The sequence below is a fragment of the Lynx rufus genome, unplaced genomic scaffold (assembly GCF_022079265.1).
Source record: "Lynx rufus isolate CCGP_SWC_20201006 ecotype Redwood Valley unplaced genomic scaffold, mLynRuf1.p SCAF_7, whole genome shotgun sequence".
Taxonomy (NCBI): domain Eukaryota; kingdom Metazoa; phylum Chordata; class Mammalia; order Carnivora; family Felidae; genus Lynx; species Lynx rufus.
The window spans coordinates 41,987,253-42,007,872 of record NW_025814889.1 but is presented as its reverse complement, the minus strand read 5'-3'; the positions used below and the strand labels follow the sequence as shown (position 1 = coordinate 42,007,872).

Sequence of the window (20,620 nt, the reverse complement as noted above, 5' to 3'; positions counted from 1 at the left end):
GATCTCAGCTCAGGTCATGATCTCATGATTCATGAGTTCAAGCCCTGCACTGGGCTCTGTGCTGACAGCTCAGAGCCTGGAGCCTGCTTCAGATTCTGTGTCTCCCTCTCTCTCTGCTCCTCCCCCGCTCATGCTCTGTCTCTCTCTCAAAAATAATAAACATTAAAAAAAGAAATTTTTAAGAATGGCTATCTTTAAAAAGACAACAAGCACCTGGTTGGCTCAGTCAGTAGAGCAAGTGCCTCTTGATCTCAGGGTCATGAGTTACAACCCCATGTTGGACATAGAGATGACTTAAAAAAAAAAAGACAAAATAACAAGTGTTGGTGTGGAAATGGAGAAATGTAACCCTTGTGCACTGTTGAAAGAAACATAAATTAGTGCAGTCAATATGGAAAACAACATGGAGATTTCTCAAAAAATTAAAAATAGAACTACCATATGATCTAACAATCCCATTTCTGGGTATTTACCCAAAGGAAATGAAAACATGATTTCAAAGAGTTATATGTGCTCCCATGTTCATTGCAGTATGATTCAAAATAGTCAAGATATGAAAATAACCTGTTGATGAATGAATGGAAAAAGATGATGGGATACACGTATACACACACACACAGAGTAATATTATTCAGCCATGAGAAAGAAGGAAATCTTGCCATTTGGGACAACATAGATGACCTTGAAGACATTACACTGCTGAAATAAGTTCACCAGAGAAAGAAAAATCCTCCATGATCTCACTTGCATGTGGAATCTATAAAAGCCAAACTCCTAGAAATGAGATTAGAATGGTGGATGCTAGTGGTGGCTGATGGGAGGAATGGCTAGATGTTAATCAGAGGCTACAAACTTCCAGTTATAAGATGAATAATCTTATGTGTACAGCATGGTGATTATAGGTAACAATACTGTATTATATACTTGAAAGTTGCTAAGAGAGTAGATCTTAAATGCTCCCACCATTATAAAGAAATGGTAATCATGTGAAGTGATGGAGGTGTTATCTAATGTTATTGTGGTAATAATCTCATGATATACAAGTATATCAAGTCATCACATTGTATGCTTAAGCTTAAAACGTTATATGTCAATTGTATCTCTATAAGGCTGGAAAAAAGATATTTAAAACCTTAGGAATATATGGAAATTAACAATGAACTCAAATAATTCATGAATCAAATAAAAATTATAAGAAATATTAGGAAAGATTTTACAGTGAGTGACACAAAAACACAACATATCAATATACGTGGTAGGAGACAAAACAGTGCCTAGAAAGAAACTTCTAGCACTAAATATTTAAACTATAAAATAAGAATGTTCTCAAATCAAAGCTTCCACCTTAATAAACTAGAAAGGCACAGCAAATTAAACCCAAGGAAAGCAGAAGTAAAAAAAAAAAATGGAGTAAGTATCAGTAAACATAAAATGGACCCAAAATAATCGGGAAAACAAATGAAACCAAAAATTTGCTATTTGAAAATAATAAGATAATTCATAAACATGTAGCCACATACAAAAAAGAGGGGAAAGGAGAGAAGACACAAAGTATCAATATGAGGAATAAATAAGAGATACTACTAGGTTCTTACAGTCATTAAAATGATAATAAGGGAATATTACAAATCAACTTTATGCTGTTAAACTAGATGAATGGAAACTTCCTTGAAAGACACAAAATACCAAGGCAACTGGGTGACTTAGTTGGTTAGGCCTCTGACTCTTGATTTTGGCTCAGGCCATGATCTCACAGTCATGAGATCAAGCCCCTCAGTGAGCTCCATACCCAACATGGAGCTCGCTTTAGATTCTCTCTCTCCCTCTCCCTTTGTCACTCCCCCACTCATTCTCTCTCTCTCCTCTCTCTCTCTCAAAAAAAAAAAAAAAGAGAGAGAAGTTATTTAAGAAAACTTAAGTGAGGAGAAAAATCATGCCAATAAACAAGATTCTTAACAACAATGATTTGTACTTTATTCCCTTCTAACTAGTGTATGATGTATAGATCCAGTGCAATTCCATTAAAAATCCCTTCATGGTTTTTCATGTAATCTGACGTGCTCCTTCCAAATATATGTGGGAGAGCAAAGAACCAACAAGAGTCAAAACTTTTTTCAGAAAAAGGTTCAGGGGCTCCTGGGTGGCTCAGTCAGTTGAGCATCCAACTTTGGCTCAGGTCATGATCTCATGGTATGTGAGTTCGAGCCCCATGTTGGTCTCTCTGCTGTCAGCACAGAACCCACTTTGGATCCTCTGTCCCCCTCTCTCTTTGCACCTCTCTCCCTTGCTCATACTCGCTCTCGTTCTCTCTCTCTCTCAAAAATAAACATTTTTTTAAATTATTTTTTAAAAAAGAAAAGAAACAGGATCAGGGACAGGGGAGCTTTCTCTATTAAATATCAAGCCTTATTGTGAAGTTTAATATTAATAAAACAGCATGGTTCTAGCAATAGGATAGTTTGACCAATAGAACATTTGTGTCCCCCACTCCAAATTCATACATTGAAGCCCTATTGCCCCAGTATGATGGTATTTGGAAGTGGGGCCTTTTGAAAATAATCACATTTAGATTAGTTCATGAAGGTAAAGTCCTGTGATGGGATTAGTGACATTAAAATGAAACTAGAGAGCTTGCTCTCTCTCGCTCTCTCTCACTCTCTCTCGCTCTCTCTCGCTCTCTCTCTCTCTCTCTGCCACATAAAGATATAGCAAGAAGGTAGCCATCTGCAAACCAGGAAGAAAATGCCACCAGACACCAAATCTGCCAGAACCTTGATCTTGGACTTCTAGCCTCCAGAACTGTGAGAAATAAATGTGTGTTGTTTAAGCCACCCAGTCTATGGTATTTTATTATAGCAGCTGGAACAAAGACAATAATAAAAATTTTAATAAAGTAAATAAAAAATTTTAAAACAGACAAAGGCAGGAGTGCCTGGGTGGCTCAGTCGGTTGAGCGTCCGACTTCGGCTCGGGTCATGATCTTGCAGTTTGTGAGTTTGAGCCCCGCCTCAGGCTCTGTGCTGACAGCTCAGAGCCTGGAGCCTGCTTCAGATTCTGTCTCTGTCTCTCTCTCTCTCTCTTTCTCTCTCTCTCTGCCCCTCCCCCACTCACACTCTGTCTCTCTCTCCTTCAAAAATAAATAAACATTAAAAAAACTTCAAATAAATAAATAAAGCAGACAAAGGCATAAGTGGAGTTAGGATATGACAAAGAAGGCATGTCAAAAAAGCAAGCAAGCATGTCAAAGGAAGGCATGTCAAAGAAGCAAGATCAATTACATAAACGGAGGTGGAAACTTATGACCCAAATGGAAAAAAATTATATTAGATTCCTACCTCACATAATAAACAGCTACCATCTCCATATGGATTTAGTAAACCACCTCTCAAAATTAAACTTTAAAATGCCTAGTAGAAACAGTAGCTGAATAGCTATTAAACATGGGGGTAGGGAAAGATTTCTTAGTTTGAGTACAAAAAGAAAGAAAAGATTGATAAATTTGGTTAAATTAAAATTAAGCGATTTGTTCATCAAAAAACACATAAAGAAAATTAAAGTCACTTCCTAGAAACATATAGCCTACCAACACTAAAGCAGGAAGAAATAGAAAGTTTAAACAGACCAATCACCAACAATGGAATTGAATCAGTAATCAAAAACTCCCAAAAAACAAGTCTAGAACCAGAGGCCTTCACAGGTGAATTTTGCCAAACATTTAAAGAACAGTTAATACTTATTCTTCTCAAACTATTCCAAAAAATACAAAAGGAAGGAAAACTTCCAAATTCATTCTATGAGGCTCGTATCACCCTGATGTCAAAATCAGATAAAGATAGCACACACACACACACAAAAAGAACTACAGGTCAATATCTCTCATGAATATAGGTACAAAACTCCTCAACAAAATATTAGCAAACCTAATCCAACAATACATTTAAAAAATCATACACCACAATCAAGTGGGATTTATTCCCAGGATTCAAGCATGGTTCAATATTTGTAAAACAATTAACATGATACATCACATCAATAAGACAAAGGATAAAACTCGTGTGATCATTTCAGTAGATGCATGAAAAGCCTTTGACAAAATATGACATCCATTCATGATAAAAACCCTCTGTAAGGTGGGTCTGGAGGGAACATTCTTCAAGATAGTAAAGGCCTTATATGAAAAACTCACTGCCAATATCATACTCAATGGTAAAAAACTGAGAGTTTTTCCCCTAAAGTCAGGACCAAGATAAGGATGTCCATTCTCACCACTTCTATTCAACATAGTACTGGAAGTCCTAGACAGCAATTACACAACATAAAGAAATAAAAATTATCCAGACTGGTAAGGAAGAAGTATAACTCTCACTATTTGCAGATAACATGGCACTATATATAGAAAACCCTGAAGATTCCATCAAAAAACTACTAGAACTCATCAATGAATTCAGTAAAGTCTCAGGATACAAAATCAATGCACAGAAATGTGTTGCATTCCTATACTTTAATAATGAAACAACAGAAAGAGAAATTAAGAAAGTAATCCCATTTACAACTGCACCAAAAATAATAAAATATCTGTGAATAAACTTAACCAAAGGGGTAAAGGACCTGTACTCTGAAAACTCTAAAACACTGAGGAAAGAAATTCAAGATGACACAAAGAAATGGAAAAACGGTCCATGCTCATGGGTTGGAAAAACGGTTACTGTTAAAAATGTGTACATTACACAAAGCAATCTACAGATTTAATGCCATCCCTATCAAAATACCAACAGCATTTGTCACAGAACAAGAACAAACAATCCTAAAATTCGTATGAAACCACAAAAGATCCCAAATAGCCAAAGCAAATTTGAAAAAGAAAAACAAAACTGTAGATATTACAATTCCAGATGTCAAGTTATATTACAGAGCAGTAGTAATTAAAACAGTATGGTACTGGCATAAAAATAGACACATAGATCAATAGAATAGAACAGAAAACCCAGAAATAAACCCACAATTACATGGTCAATTAATCTCTGACAAAGGAGGAATGAATATCCAATGGGAAAAAGACAGTCTCTTCAACAAATGGTTTCTGGAAAACTGGACAGCCACATGCAAAAGAATGAAACTGGACTGCTTTCTTTCATTGTACACACAAAAAAACTCAAAATGGATTAGAGACCTAAATGTGAGACGTGAAACCTAAAATTCTTAAAAAGAGCACAGGCAGTAATCTCTATTGCCATAGCAACATTTTTCTAGATATGTCTCCTGGGGCAAGGGAAATAAAAGCAAAAATAAACTGTTGGGGAAACAGAAAACTGTGCAGGTTTTGTGGGTGTGCACCAGAGAAACATGGCTCAAGAAACCAATCACAGCCAAGTGCCTATGCTTTGTTCTACTGGCTGCGGATTTTATGGAAACCCTCTACAAATGGCATGTGTTCAGTATGCTATAAAGAACATCTTCAAAGGCAGAATAGCAGTAATGGTAGAACCAGCCCACCTGCAGCTTCTGTCGGTAGTATGTCTGAGTCTTCTTCAGTCCAGCACGCAGACGGCTGCATCCCCGATGCGCAGTCACCACTGGACTCCATATCTGCATCCGTGTAGCCAAGACCTGTATCAAATCAGCCACTCATATCAGAATCTGTAACATCTTCCCAAGTGAATAGTATACCTGTGGACAAAGCAATGCCTGAAAGGGAAGACCTGCAAGCTTCAGTATCAGATACGGCACAGCAGCCATCTGAAGAGCAAAGCAAGTCTCTTGAAAAACCAAAACAGAAAAAGAACCGCTGTTTCATGTGCAGGAAGAAAGTAGGGCTTACTGGGTTTAAATGCCAGTGTGGACATGTTTATTGTGATGTACCCCGTTACTCAGACGTGCACAATTGCTCACACAATTACAAAGCTGATGCCACGGAGAAACTCAGAAAAGAAAACCCGGTAGCTGTAGGCGAAAAGATCCAGGAGATTTGAACCCCTGCCGGAATACAAACTCCTTTGACCATCTGCACACTAAAAGTTGACTTGACGTCTTTTTTTTGTAGTCCTTGGGAATGTAGAGCGGTGTACGTTGCATAGACCTTTTAATCATGCATGTCATCAGAAAAATAGATTTTTGGTTTTGTTTTGGAAATGACTGAACATTTATTTCCACTGCAGTTCCTGTGGCTGAAAAGACTTAAGTAAACTTTACAAGTATTACCTTTTTAAGAGCACTTTAATTTTAGTTGAGTGCAGAGGGCTTTTATATCAAAGGTGGAGAACTTGCAGAGGGCTGTGATTTTCCCATTATTAAGCATGCATGCATGCTTGCATCTTGCAGTTTATTTTTCTTCTTGTGTGTGTATATGCAACTTTACTCTGCAGCATGATTTCTCTTTTGATGATGCCCATTAGGGCACAACTCACTACCAGTAACTGAGCGTATTTTAATCATTATGGCCGCTTCTGTTATTTCATTAACAAAGGTTATACAGGTGTCAGCATATAGTTTCTTTGCACCTGCCATTTCTGTCTGAATCATCTGTCACAGGAGAGTGTGTGCTGATGAGATTCTAAGTTTGTGTGTTTTTGAATTATTTTGAGCAAGGGAAGGAACAGCTGTATGCGTTTCATTGCTGACTGCAGGTTTCTTTCAGATTGTGCTCACCGGTCTGGGTGTGTATACAATATGAAGAATGATCCGGAGTAATTGTGCTGCGCTTACGTTTACCCCACCCATCTGTGATTAAATAAAAAGGAAAACCATAAATAAATAAATAAATAAATAAGCAAGCAAGCAAGCAAACTATTGGGACTACATCAAAATAAAAAATGTCTGCACAGCAAAGGAAACAATCAACAAAACTAAAAGGCAACTTACTGAATGGGAGAAGAAATTTGCAAATGACATATCCAATAAAGGGTTAGTATCCAAAACATACAAAGAACTGATAGAACTGAATACCCAAAAAACAAATAATCCAATAAAAATTGGCAGAGGGGCACCTGGGTGGCTCAGTCGGTTGTGTCCAACTTCAGCTCAGGTCATGATCTGGTGGTCCGTGAGTTCAAGCCCCGCATCGGGCTCTGTGCTGACAGCTCAGAGCCTGGAGCCTGCTTCAGATTCTGTGTCTCCCTCTCTTTCACTATTCCTCCCTTACTTGCACTCTGTATCTCTCTCTCTCTCTCTCTCTCTCTCTCTCTCTCTCTCAAATATAAAGATTAAACAAATTTAAAAAAATAAAAGTGAATGCAATGTAAGTATCTGGTGCTGGTAGTAGTTATCATTGTCATAGTCATAGTGGTAGTAACAAGATAAAGAGTTCCAATATAAATCATGACAAAAATGACAAACATCCCAAGTTTAAAAGGGCAGACATCATTAGCAAGTAATTCACAAATGAAGGATTAAATTAGCTAATATGTACCCGTTTTTGTTTACAAAACTGGCCAGTTTTTTTTAAGTCCCTGATTTTATTTTGAGAAAGAGAGAGGGAGAGCATGAGCAGAAGAGGGGCAGAGACAGAAGGAGAGAGAGGGAGAGAGAGAGAATCCCAGGCAGGCTCTGCACCATCAGCTCAGACCTGATGCAGGGCTCGAACTCATGAACTGTGAGACCATGACCTGAGCCAAAATCAAGAGCCTGACGCTCAACCAACTGAGCCACCCAGGTACTCCAAAACTGGCCACGTTTTTAAAATTTGATAAATAGCCAATGTTGGTGAGGGGATATGGAAATTAAAACTTGTATACAATGTTAGTGAGAATAAAATTTAGTGCAAACATTTCTGGCAGGCAAATGATTTTTGTGTATCAAAAGCTTTGAAGGTATTTATAGACTATAAAACAGTAATTCCACTCCTAGAATGTTATTGAGAAACACAATCATGAAGTGATTTACATTTAAGTATAAGGAAGTTCAGAACAACATTTTTCAAAATGGCCGAAACACTGAAAACAGAGGGGCCAAGATGGCGGAACAGCATGGAAAGTTTTTTTGAGTGTTGCATCCATAAAATACAGCCAGATGAACATTAAACCATCCTACACACCTAGAAAACTGATTTGAGGATTAACACAACAATCTGCACAACCTGAACCACAGAACTCAGCAGGTATGCAGTGCGGAGAGGTGAACTGGGGAAGAGAGAAGCTGAGGAGAGCAGGGAGCTCTTTTTGCTTGCGGAGAGAGGACAGAGATGGGGGGAGGACGGGAAAAGCACCCCTCCCCAAAAGCAGCTGGAGAGAAAGTGGAAAAGTAGAAACAGCTGCAGGGACTGAAGAAAAAAAGGGAGAAAGGGGAAAGAAAAGGGTTTAAATTCCATTAAGACTCTATAAGCAGGGGGAGTGTAGAGTCAACTCCACAGCTCAATACCTAGCAGTGCTCTGATGGGCAGGACAAGTCCCCAGGAGCAGAGAGTGAGGTCCAGGGGTCCTTGGGCCACACGGGGAGAGGCTGTTCCCCTACTGGGAGGACATTTGGTAGAGGCTGTATGGTCACCTGACAGCCAAAGTTCCCAGCAGACCCCAGAGAACAACCACATTCGTTGATGCTGGAACAAGGATGTTAAGTGGGGAAGCCTGGTGCCGATATGTATTGTGATTTTCCATAATCCCTGAAACACTTCTGCTACATTGATCATGTGAAGTGCTTCTGGGGCAGGTTGGCACCCAGCCACAGTTTCTGGGCGTCAAAAGCAGCATGGTCCCACAAACGTTCCTGAGGGCTGGCCGGCACCCAGCCATTGCTTGGTGAGACCCTTCCCCCAGAAGGTCTGAGCAAGTGAAAGCCACAGTCCCTCAGAAGTGAGGGATTGGGAAACACAGCCACATCTGAGATAAAACTCAGGAGGGAGGTACCGCCTGGCAACCGCTTGGTCACAGACAGTGTAAAAGCAGGGAGTGGACAGAAGGCAGAGACAAAGGATGGGTGTACGATTGCTGATCAAGGAGAACTGAGTCTAATACTAGAGACTGGGTAGCTGGGTGACTCCATTTCACCCCTCCCATGCATGCACATACACACCTACAAGTCCCACAGCAATCCATCCCAGTAAGCTAAGCAGCACCATCTAGTGGAGAACAGAGCCATTACACTAAGCCCCGCCCAACTGGGCCAACCTCGCTCTTCAGAAACACCACAAGTGTCTGCCTGCTAGTTTACAGACTATAAAGTGCTTCATAGTTTGACTTCTAGGGGAAAATGATGTAATTTCAATTGTATTTCAGTCTGTTTGCTGGTGAATCTATTCCATTTTATTTCGTTTTCATTTCTTTTCTTCTTCTTGAATACAGAAAGAAAAATTTATTTTTATTTTCAATTTTTATTAAAAATATTTTTCTTTAACTTTTTTCTACTATATTTTTTACTTTTTTGTAAATTTTTCAAATTCTATTTTACTTCCATCATTTCATTTTATTCTATTTCACTCTATTCATTTTTTCAAAATTTCAAACATCTTCCCTTTTTTTTCTTTTCTTATCTTTCCCTTTTTTCTCTAATCTGTCAAATAAATTTGATTTTTTTGTGTTGTTTTTAATTTTTTAATTTTAATTTTTTTTACCTTATTAATTCCATTCCTTCCTTCAAAATGATGAAACAAAGGAATTCACCCCAAAGAAACAGCAAGAAGAAATGACAGCCAGAAACTTAACACAGATACAAGCAAGATATCTGAACCAGAATTTAGAATCATGATAATAAAAATACTAGCTGGGATTGAAAATAGATTAGAATCCCTTTCTGCGGAGATAAAAGAAGTAAAACTAGTCAGGATGAAATTGAAAAAAAAAAAAAAAACCACTATAACTCAGCTGCAATCTCTAATGGATGCCATGGCGGCAAGAATGGATGAGGCAGAGCTGCGAATCAGCAATATAGAGGACAAACTTATGGAGAATAATGAAGCAGAAAAAAGAGGGAGACTAAGGCAAAAGAGCATGATTTAAGAATCAGAGAAATCAGTGTCTCATTAAAAAGGAACAACGTCAGAATCATAGGGGTCCCAGAAGATGAAGAGAGAGAAAAAGGGGTAGAAGGTTATGTAAGCAAATCATAGCAGAAAACTTTCCTAACCTGGCAAGAGACACAGACATCAAATCCAGGAAGCACAGAGGACTCCCAATAGATTTAACAAAAACTGACCATAAACAAGGCACATCATAGTCAAATTCACAAAATACTCAGGCAAGGAAAGAATTATGAAAGCATCAAGGGAGAAAAAAGTCCTTAACCTACAAGGGAAGACAGATCAGGTTTGCAGCAGACCTATCCACAGAAACTTGGCAGGCCAGAAAGGAGTGGCAGGATCTATTCAAAGTGTTGAATCAGAAAAATATGCAACCAAGAATTCTTTATCCAGCAAGGCTGTCATTCAAAATAGAAGGAGAGATAAAAATGTTCCCAGACAAATAAAAATTAAAGGAGTTTGTGACCACTAAACAGCCCTGCAAGAAATTTTAAGGGGGACTCTCTGAGGAGAGAAAAGATGAAAAAAAAAAAAAAGCAGCAAAGACTAGAAAAGACCAGAGAACACTACCAGAAACTCCAACTCTAAGGCTACATAATGGCAATGAATTCATATCTTTCAGTACTCACTCTAAACGTTAATGGACTCAATGCTCTAATCAAAAGACATAAGGTAACATAACAGATAAGAAAATAGGATCCATCTATATGCTGTTTACAAGAGACCCACTTTAGACCTAAAGACACCTTCAGATTGAAAGTAAGAGGATAGAGAGCCATCTATCATGCTAATGGTCAACAAAAGAAAGCCAGAGTAGCCATACTTATATCAGACAATCTAGACTTTAAAGTAAAGACTGTAACAAGAGATGAAGAAGGGAATTATATCATAATCAAGGGGTCTATCCACCAAGAAGACCTAACAATTGTAAACATTTATGCTTCACATGTAAAGCACCCAAATATATAAATCAATTAATCACAAACATAAAGAAACTCATTGATAATAATACCATAATAGTTGGGAACTTCAACACCCTGCTTACAACAATGGACAGATCATCTAAACAGAATATCAACAAGGAAACAATGGCTTTGAATAACACACTGGACCAGATAGACTTAACATATATTCAGAACATTTCATTCCTAAAGCACCAGAATACACATTCTTCTCCAGTGCACATGGAACATTCTCCAGAATAGATCACATATTGGGACACAAACCAGCCCTCAACAAGTACAAAAAGATCAAGATCATTCCATGCATATTTTCAGACCACAATGCTATGAACTCAAAATCAACCACAAGAAAAATTTGGAATGATAACAAATACTTGGAGACTAAATAACATCCTACTAAAGAATGAATGGGCTAACCAAGAATTTAAAGAGGAAGTTAAAAAGTACATGGAAGCCATGAAAATGATAACGCCACAACCCAAAACATCTGAGACACAGCAAAGATGGTCATAAGAGGGAAATATATAGCAATCCAGCCCTTCCTAAAGAAGGAGGAAAGGTCTCAGATACACAACCTAACCTTACACCTTAAAGAGCTGGAAGAAGAACAGCAAATAAAACCCCAAACCAGCAGAAGACAGGAAATAATAAAGATTAGAGCAGAAATCAATGCTATCAAAACCAAAAAAAAACAAAAACAAAAACAAAAAAACAGTAGAATAGATCAATGATACCAGAAACTGGTTCTTTGAAAGAATTAACAAAATTTATAAACCCCTAGCCAGTGTGATAAAAAAGAAAAAGGAAAGGACCCAAATAAATAAAATCAAGAATGACAGAGGAAAGATCACAACAACCAACACAGCAGAAATACAAACAATAATAAGAGAATATTATGAGCAATTATATGCCAATAAAATGGGCAATCTGGAAGAAATGGACAAATTCCTAGAAACATATAAACTACCAAAACTGAAACAGGAAGAAATAGAAAATTTGAACAGACCCATAACAAGTAAAGAAATCGAATTAGTAACTAAAAATCTCCCAAAAAACAAGAGTCCAGGGCCAGATGGCTTTCCAGGGGGATTTAATAAGCATTTAAAGAAGAGTTAACATCTATTCTCTTGAAGCTGTTCCAAAAAAATAGAAATGGAAGGAAAACTGAAGCCAGCATTACCTTGATTCTAAAACCAAAGATCCCACTAAAAAGAGAACTATACACCAATTTCCCTGATGAACATGGATGCAAAAATCCTCAACAAGATATTAGCCAACCGGATCCAACAATACATTAAAAAAATTATTCACCACAACCAAGTGGGATTTATACCTGGGATGCAGGGCTGGTTCAATATCTGCAAAACACTCAGTGTGATCCATCATATCAATAAAAAAAAGGACAAGAACCATATGATCCTCTCAATAGATGCAGAGAAAGCATTTGACAAAATGCTTGATAAAAACTCTCAAGACAGTAGGGATAGAAAGATCATACCTCAAGATCATAAAAGCCATATATAAAAGACCCAACACTAATATCATCCTCAATGGGGAAAAACTGAGCTTTCCCCCTCAGGTCCAGAATAAGACAGGGATGTCCACTCTCACCACTGTAATTCAACATAGTATTGGAAGTCTTAGCCTCAGCAATCAGACAACACAAAGAAATAAAAGGCATCCAAATCAGCCAAAAGGTCAAACTTTCACTCTTCACAGATGACATGATACTCTACATGGAAAACCCAAAAGATTCCACCAAAAAAACTGCTAGAACTGATCCATGAATTCAGCAAAGTTGTAGGATATAAAATCAATGCACAGAAATCGGTTGCCTTCCAATACACCAACAATGAAGCAACAGAAATAGAAATCAAGAAATCGATCCCATTTACAATTGCACCAAAAAACATAAAATACCTAAGAATAAATCTAGCTAAAGGGGTGAGAAATCTATACACTGAAAACTATAGAAAGCATATGAAAGAAATTGAGAAGACACAAAAAAATGGAAAAATATTCCATGCTCCTGGGCAAATATGTTAAAATGTCAATACTATCCAAAGCAATCTACATATTCAATGCAATCCCTATCAAAATAAACCAGCATTCTTCACAGAGCTAGAACAAACCATCCTAAAATTTGTATGGAACCAGGAAAGACTGTGAATAGCCAAAGCAATCTTGAAAAAGGAAACCAAAGCTGGAGGCGTCACAATTCCAGACTTCAAGCTGTATTACAAAGCTGTAATCACCAGGACAGTATGGTACTGGCACAAAAACAGACACTCAAATCAGTGGAATATAATAGAGAACCCAGAAATGGACCCACAAACCTATGGCCAACTAATCTTTGACAAAGCAGGAAAGAATATCCAATGGAATAAAGACAGTCTCTTCAGCAAGTGGTGCTGGGAAAACTGGACAGCGATGTGCAGGAAAATGAACCTAGACCACTTCCTTACACCATACACAAAAATAAACTCAAAATGGAAGAAAGACCCAATGTAAGATAGGAAGCCATCAGAATCCTTGAGGAGAAAGCAGGCAAAAACCTCTTTGACCTTGGCCGCAGCAACTTCTTAGTAGCACGTCTCTGAAGGCAAGGGAAACAGAAACAAAAGTGAACTATTGGGACCTCATCAAAATAAAAATATTCTGCACAGTGAAGGGAACAATCAGAAAAACTAAAAGGCAACCAACAGAATAGGAGAAGATATTTGCAAGTTATATATCAGATAAAGGGTTAGTATCCAAAATCCATAAAGAACTTATCAAACTCAACACCCAAAAAACAAATAATCCAATGAAGAAATGGGCAGAAGACATGAACAGACATTTCTCCAAAGAAGACATCCAGAGGGCCAACTGACACATGAAAAAATGTTCAACATCACTCATCATCAGGGAAATACAAATCAAAACCACAATGAGATACCACCCTTACACCTGTCAGAATGGCTAACATTAACAACTCAGGAAACAATGGATGTTGGCGAGGATGCGGAGAAAGAGGATCTCTTTTGCGGTGGGAATGCAAACTAGTGCAGCCACTCTGGAAAACAGTATGGAGCTTCCTCGAAAAATTAAAAATAGAACTTCCCTACGACCCAGCAATTGCACTACTAGGTATTTATCCAAGGGATACAGATGTGCTGTTTTGAAGGGACACATGCACCCCAATGTTTATAGCCGCACTATCAACAATAGCCAAAGTATGGAACGAGCCCAAATGTCCACTGATGGATGAGTGGATAAAGAAGATGTGGTGTTAGAGAACAAGAACCCAGAGGCACCGTAAGAATGTCCTAAAGGAAAGGGACAGAGCAGCAAGGAACTGAAAGCAGTTTCATTCCCAGAACGGAAAGCCACCAGGACTGTTCATTCTCTTCAGAAGGACACCATATGGGCATCAGGCTTGGGATAAGAATGTTTTGTCTGGCACCAGATGTACTCATGACCCAGTATGGAATATACTGCAGGTTCATGACCTGTCAAGATGCCAAATACTATGTTGCATGTCCTGCTATTATCAGACAATTTGTAAAAATAAAAGAGGCTTGAGCCAGGGGACCAATGCTTCAGTTCCAGGAGAGTCTTAGCCCCTTGCTTTCCAACTCTCTCATCACTGCACCTTTAGGACCTGTCTACAATGTGGTATATATACATACAATGGAGTATTACTTGGCAATCAAAAAGAATGAAATCTTACCATTTGCAACTACGTGGATGGAACTAGAGGGCATTATGCTAAGCGAAATTAGTCAGAGAAAGACAAATATCATATGACTTCACTCATAGGAAGAATTCAAGATACAAAACAGATGAACATAAGGGAAGCAAAAATAATACAAAAACAGGGAAGGGGACAAAATATAAGAGACTCTTAAATATGGAGAACAAACAGAGGGTTACTGGAGGGGTTGTGGGAGGGGGGATGGGCTAAATGGGTAAGGGGCATTAAGGAATCTACTCCTGAAATCATTGTTGCACTATATGCTAACTAACTTGAATGCAAATTTAAAAAATAATTAATTAAAATATTTAGTCTCAAAAAAAAAAAAAAACCCCACAGTGAAAACAACTAAATGCCCCAAACAGGTGATTAGGTAAGTATATTGCATTTTGGTCATATAATGAAATAATTGGAAGCAATTAAAATTTTCCATATTACCCTTGTAACAGTCTACATTTTTGTAATACTACCATAAAACATTTTCACTGTGTGCAAGAATAGGAAGATATCCAAAATATATTGTTAACTTTAAAAAAAGTTTACAAAATAATAAATACTGAATTATCCCATCTTTGAGAGACTATACTTATGTGTATAATGGCATAAACTGTGTTTCAAAGAATAATCTTTTGCCAATGCCCATCGTGGATTTCACAGTGGAGACTCCTGTAATGTGTGCCCAACTCACAAATGATCAAATGCTCAGAAGGACGAGGACTATTGTTTTACACAGAGCAAGGTCAATGTTGTATGAAGTAGAATAAATTTTAGTAGGACAACACTGAATGGTGTTTTTTTTTTTTTTTCTGGGAAAATAAAAAGAACACTTGTTTTGGCGAAATGTTCTTGCAACTTAAGTTACTACTGAGGAAATGTCCTATAGTCTTTCTAGTAAGAAGAGGGGGCCTCATATCAGAACACTCATTGCCTCTCCCCCTCGTGGGACCAAAACCCCTATCTGCCCTTCAAAGTCGTCAAGAGAAGGATCGTCACTAGCATCCAGCCAACACTCATGGAGCAGAAACTTAGAAGGTTGGGGTCTTCCAAGGAGAGTTGGGGAGGGACTGAGAGACTGAGTTCTAGGAAGCAGACGATGAGCACCGAGAGGAGTCAGAACTGGAAGAAGGCTCATCCTGCACCAGCACCCAAATCTGAAAGAGTGACCTCCTCCAGTCTGAAGGCTGGATTTTTTTGCAGCCCTACCCCTAATGCCTGCAGTCCTCCGAGTCAAAGGCACAGTGGAAAGCAACCTGCAGAGAGGGATAGAAGAAAGCAGAGAGAGAAAATGCGCCCTGCAGGATTCACAGCGGATGAATTCTGTAGGGAGTGAGAAAGGACCAGTCCAGGATCCCGGCAAGTCAGGAAATGACGCGCGAGGACTGCGGTGGGGACCCAGGAGACTTAATGTAACTGATACTGTGCACCGGCTAATGCCTTTTATTTTTTTAATGTTAATTTATTTTTGAGGGAGAGAGTGTAAGTGGGAGAGGGAGACACATAAACCGAAGCAGGCTCCAAGCTGTCAGCACAGAGCCCGATGTGGGACTCGAACTCACGAGCCGCGAGATCATGACCTAAGCCAAAGTCGGACGCTCAACCAACTGAGCCACCCAGGCGCTCCATGGCTACTCTCTACTAACAAGAGGCCTCCTGTTATGGCTGCAGGCTCCTCTGCTCTACAAGAGACACTTGGTAGGTATAGGTGAGGCCAGGAGGCCAAGCCTCTCACAGAACCCCGTGCTCAGCAAACACTGCAGTCAAGCAGAGAGAAGGCCAAAGGATTGAAGGAGAGGAGCAGGTGCGAGATTATCTATGATCTGGTTACCTACAGCTGATGTGACTCTCCAAGTAGTGTGGGTACTGTGTGCTTCACAGAGCAACAGACTCAGTCATTTCTCAGCCGCCCTGTTCCTCTCCCGCTGACAGTCTTCTCATATTGTTCATACCCCCCTCACACCCACTCTACACACACACACACACACACACACACACACACACACACACAAGCGCATGGCCTCCAGGAACATAAACCTATAAAACATCCTGATGGGGTGGCCTCTGCAAAGCAGGCAAATGGAATGTGCAAGGAGCAGCCCACAGATGCAGTGGAGGTCAACCGCTGGTCCTTCCCACACACGGGGAACCACCGGGACTAACCAGATGCTCCCTGAAAACAAAGGAGACGTTGGAGAGGACTGTCACGGACTCATCTCAGTCTGGCCCCACATCATTTCTCTGAAAAATCTGCCACCATGACCAGTTGACCCCACAGAGAAGAGCCAACATCCAGGGGTGCCTGGGTGGCTCGGTTGGTTAAATGTCCGACGTCAGCTCAGGTCGTGGTCTCATGGTTCGTGAGTTCGAGCCCTGCGTCAGGGTCTGCGCTGACAGCTCAGGGCCTGGAGCCTGCTTCAGATTCTGTGTCTCCCTCTCTCTCTGCCCCTTCCCCGTTCACTCTCTGTCTCTCTCAAAAATAAACATTAAAAAAAAAAAATGAAGAACCAACATTCAGTCAATGTGGTCCCTTTCTGGCCAAAAACACATGGCTTACATTGAGGTTCTGGCTCCCTGACTTCAGAAACCTTTCCCTTCACCAAGGTGTCCAATCACTTACTGTTGATCCCAGGAAACTCTCACCTGGAGCAGCCGCCATGGTGCTGAGGAGAAAACAGAGTCCCTGAAGAGGGAGATTCGAAGCCATCCTGACTCCCATGTCATCAAGGTCACAGTCCCAGCTGCAAAATAACCCTGCAAGGAGGTATCAGGATACCAACAAAGGTCTACAGTAAAGGGAGGGGAGAATACAAACACATCCTCTGACATCCTCCCTACTGCGAACCAATAGACACACATTTTACCATCTAAGATACGATCGGAGACTTCATCTGCCACTTTCTGAAGCTCAAACACCAATTAGATTCTGAATCTCCAAAATCTCCTTATATGAACAACATGGCCTTTGGACACCATGTTTCCTTAGGTCTCTGAGAACCAGGCCCCCATGACGGGGGCTGGGATGGAAAAGTTGCATCAAAAAGCACGAATGGCTTTCTCTCCCCTGAGGGTCTTGGCCGATCGCTGCAGCGTGAGATCTTTCAGGGTCAGAGTGCTGCGATCAGTTACCACTTGGCCCGTGAGAGGAAGTTTTTGGTTCAGTCAGGCATTGTTCTTCCCAGTGACTTAGCTCATGGCCGAAGCAGAGAACCAGCAACGAGGAGGTTTGAAGTGTAAGAACAATCATCAGGCCAGCAGAAAATGAGGACAAGCAGCATAGGAACTCAAAGGTGAATGTGAAGGGCTAAGGTGGGAATCAGTAGGTGGGGGAGGTGTGATTATGGGTCTTCCTTCCCTTCTCAGAATGGTCTGGAGACTGGGGCCCTGGAGCACAGAGGGGCTCCTAATAACAAGGAGCTTCGACAGAACCTAACTTTTCCCCCTTGGGGATCTTTCGTAGCCTTTGAAACCATCCTGCCCAGACCACACATGTCACCTGGGGTTAAATTCTCCCTCACCAGGATGAGGAGGGGCTACAATCGATATTTACAGACCTCATCTTCTCCTCTCTGTGCAGCTGCCTAGGGCCAGCAGTCCTGCCCAGAGAGCCAGGCCAGTGCTCAGGTCTCACAAAGGCCATAGCCTCTCTGTCCCCTACAACCCCTTCTTTATCCCAAACCAGTCTTTGGGCACCCCTCACTTTCCCATTTGCTCCAGCCAAATGACTGATCCACTTGTACCATTTTTCTTCCTGCATCCACCACCCGCGCCCCCACATACACCCTTTTGGAATCTCTCTAAAGTCATAGTTTGGTGTAGTGCAAAGTTTAACCCCGAATCCACCTTATCCTTGCTATCTCTAATACATGTGTCTGCTGGCTTTCCATTTTTAATGGTTTTACTGTTAGTCACACCGGAGAAAGAAACAAGGGGAGACAGAACCAATAATCACTCATAACGTCTGAGTGCTCACAGAGGTAATATTTGTGAGTTACTGTGCACCATGCATAACATACCGTCAACTAGCATTTACTAGCACCAACTCTATAGCATCACATACACACACTGTGCCACGGGCTGGGAGTGATACAACCAACAGGACAGACACTATCCACGCACTCGTGGGGTTTACAGTCCGGCCGGTGGCCAAAGAGGTTATACAGATAAAGTTTATAGGAAATTGTTTAACAACAGATGTGCAAAATCCCTAAAGAGAAAAATACCATGAGTAATGAGAGGTTGCAACACGGAGGCTGTGGGGAAGCCAACTCCAGCCAGGGGAAGCTTCTCTCCGGAAGAGATAGTTCAGCTGATACAAACGAAGGAGTTGGAGTTTACAAGGAAACGCAGGTCCCTCAACTCGACCCTCACAGCCCCTCCCTGGACTCTGGCATTCCTGGTAACCACTCCCTCCGAGGATTTTTACATAGCGAAATTTTGTTCTTTGAGTTCTTGTCCTTATTGCAACCACACCTGTCCTTGAACTCAGCAGCACCCCTCCTCCCTTGGATCTCTTGCTCTACTTGAGATAGAATGCACTAAGGGTTGGAGAAAGAAAGATTAGATCACCAAGAGGCGTATTTGAGTTGACTGGGACATAAAACCCCACGGGGCTCGGAGTTTGAAAGAACGAAACTGATATTGTTGAATTTGTGGGGAACGCTGAACCAGAGCAAGAGGGACAGGGACGCTACCATAGCCTTCAAATGTGTAAAATACCACGAGCAGCAGTGTCACTTAACTGGCCCTACTATTTTCATGTTTTATTGTGAAACATGACTTCCAACAGACCAATGTCTGGACGCAGTAATGGGAGTGGAGATTCAGGAAGCTCCAGCCTGTAGGAGCCTAAAGGAAGGGGGGAAAGCCATGAAACTCTCGGGGTCGAGGCAGAAACTGCTAGAGAAGACAAAGACAGCTGTAAAATCTGTACAGTCTGCCCCCCCCCCAAAAAAGGAAGATTTCTCATCAGCTCCATACCCCTTACAGGAGTACTTTCGAACCTCGGGCCCATTGCTGGTTCTCTCACGCTCCAGTATCAATGCAGGGGTCAGCCTACATCCTCCAGGATTGAACAGTGACTTCCTACACCACCATTCCTGCAATTTTATTCTCACTGGATCCCTCCTCAACACTCCCCTGCTCCCCACCGCTGCCTCTCAATCTTTACTACACTTGATCTTAGCCAAAAGGCCGAGAAGCGATGCCTCTCAATCTTTACTAACTGATGTTCACCACTATTAATCCAGGACCCTCTGAAAGTCACTGAGCCAGGCCTGGGAGAGGCTCACTGTCAAGACTGGGTCGAAGGCAGAAAGACCCACGGGCAGTCAGACAGCAGTGCCAGGCTTTCCTCTCCCCCTGGCCCACAGAGTTTCAGGGTGGGCCCCAACACCTTCACGTCCATCCAGCATAGAAAGTTCCAATTATCCACCTCCATGTTTCCACCATTTTTCCTCGGCGACCATTTTTTCTACACTCAGTCAAGAGAAGAGTATAGGAAGGTTACCACACCACACTGGTCAACGTGAGCATTCTCGGGATTTTGTAAAGATTCCCGTGCAGGGTCGCTTCGCATATGCGATGGGATACGCGGGGTCCACGAGGCCCTCAGAACATTCTGCTTCTTACAAACTTCTGTGGAGTAGGCGGCACCAGGTTAGGCCCATTTCCTCGTGTGGTTCCTCAAGGGATTGAGATCTAAAACAGAAGCAGAGACGGGCCTTGAGCTGAGAGAAAATGACTCTTGGGGACAAGAGGGATGAAAAAATCCTGATGCTGCTGCTGACAATTGTAGTGAAGGGAGAAGAGAATTTATTAAATCCTTGTCTGGTAACTTTACTTCTCTCAGTGAAACAGAAGACAAAACTACGGGAAGGAAGGAAGTGGTTAGCAAAAGGTTTAGAGAGAGAACCAAGTTTGCAATTGCCCCTGATGGGAATGAAAGAGAAACTCAAGTTGCGTTATTTCAGTTACCTGTCA

At 40.8% G+C, this 20,620-nt stretch overlaps 1 protein-coding gene and 1 pseudogene across 1 annotated transcript in view; one reads left to right on the top strand and one right to left on the bottom strand.

Annotated features, from left to right (window-relative positions):
• Positions 1-17,484, bottom strand: part of LOC124502477 (antigen WC1.1-like) — a 58,543-nt gene extending 41,059 nt beyond the window's left edge. The window contains 1 exon segment of the mRNA XM_047067156.1: positions 17,282-17,484. Within this exon segment, the coding sequence (XP_046923112.1) occupies positions 17,282-17,357 (76 nt within the window). The 5' untranslated portion in view covers positions 17,358-17,484.
• On the top strand, positions 5,318-5,969 carry LOC124502478 (AN1-type zinc finger protein 6-like; annotated as a pseudogene).
• Positions 17,485-20,620: the final 3,136 nt, after the last annotated feature.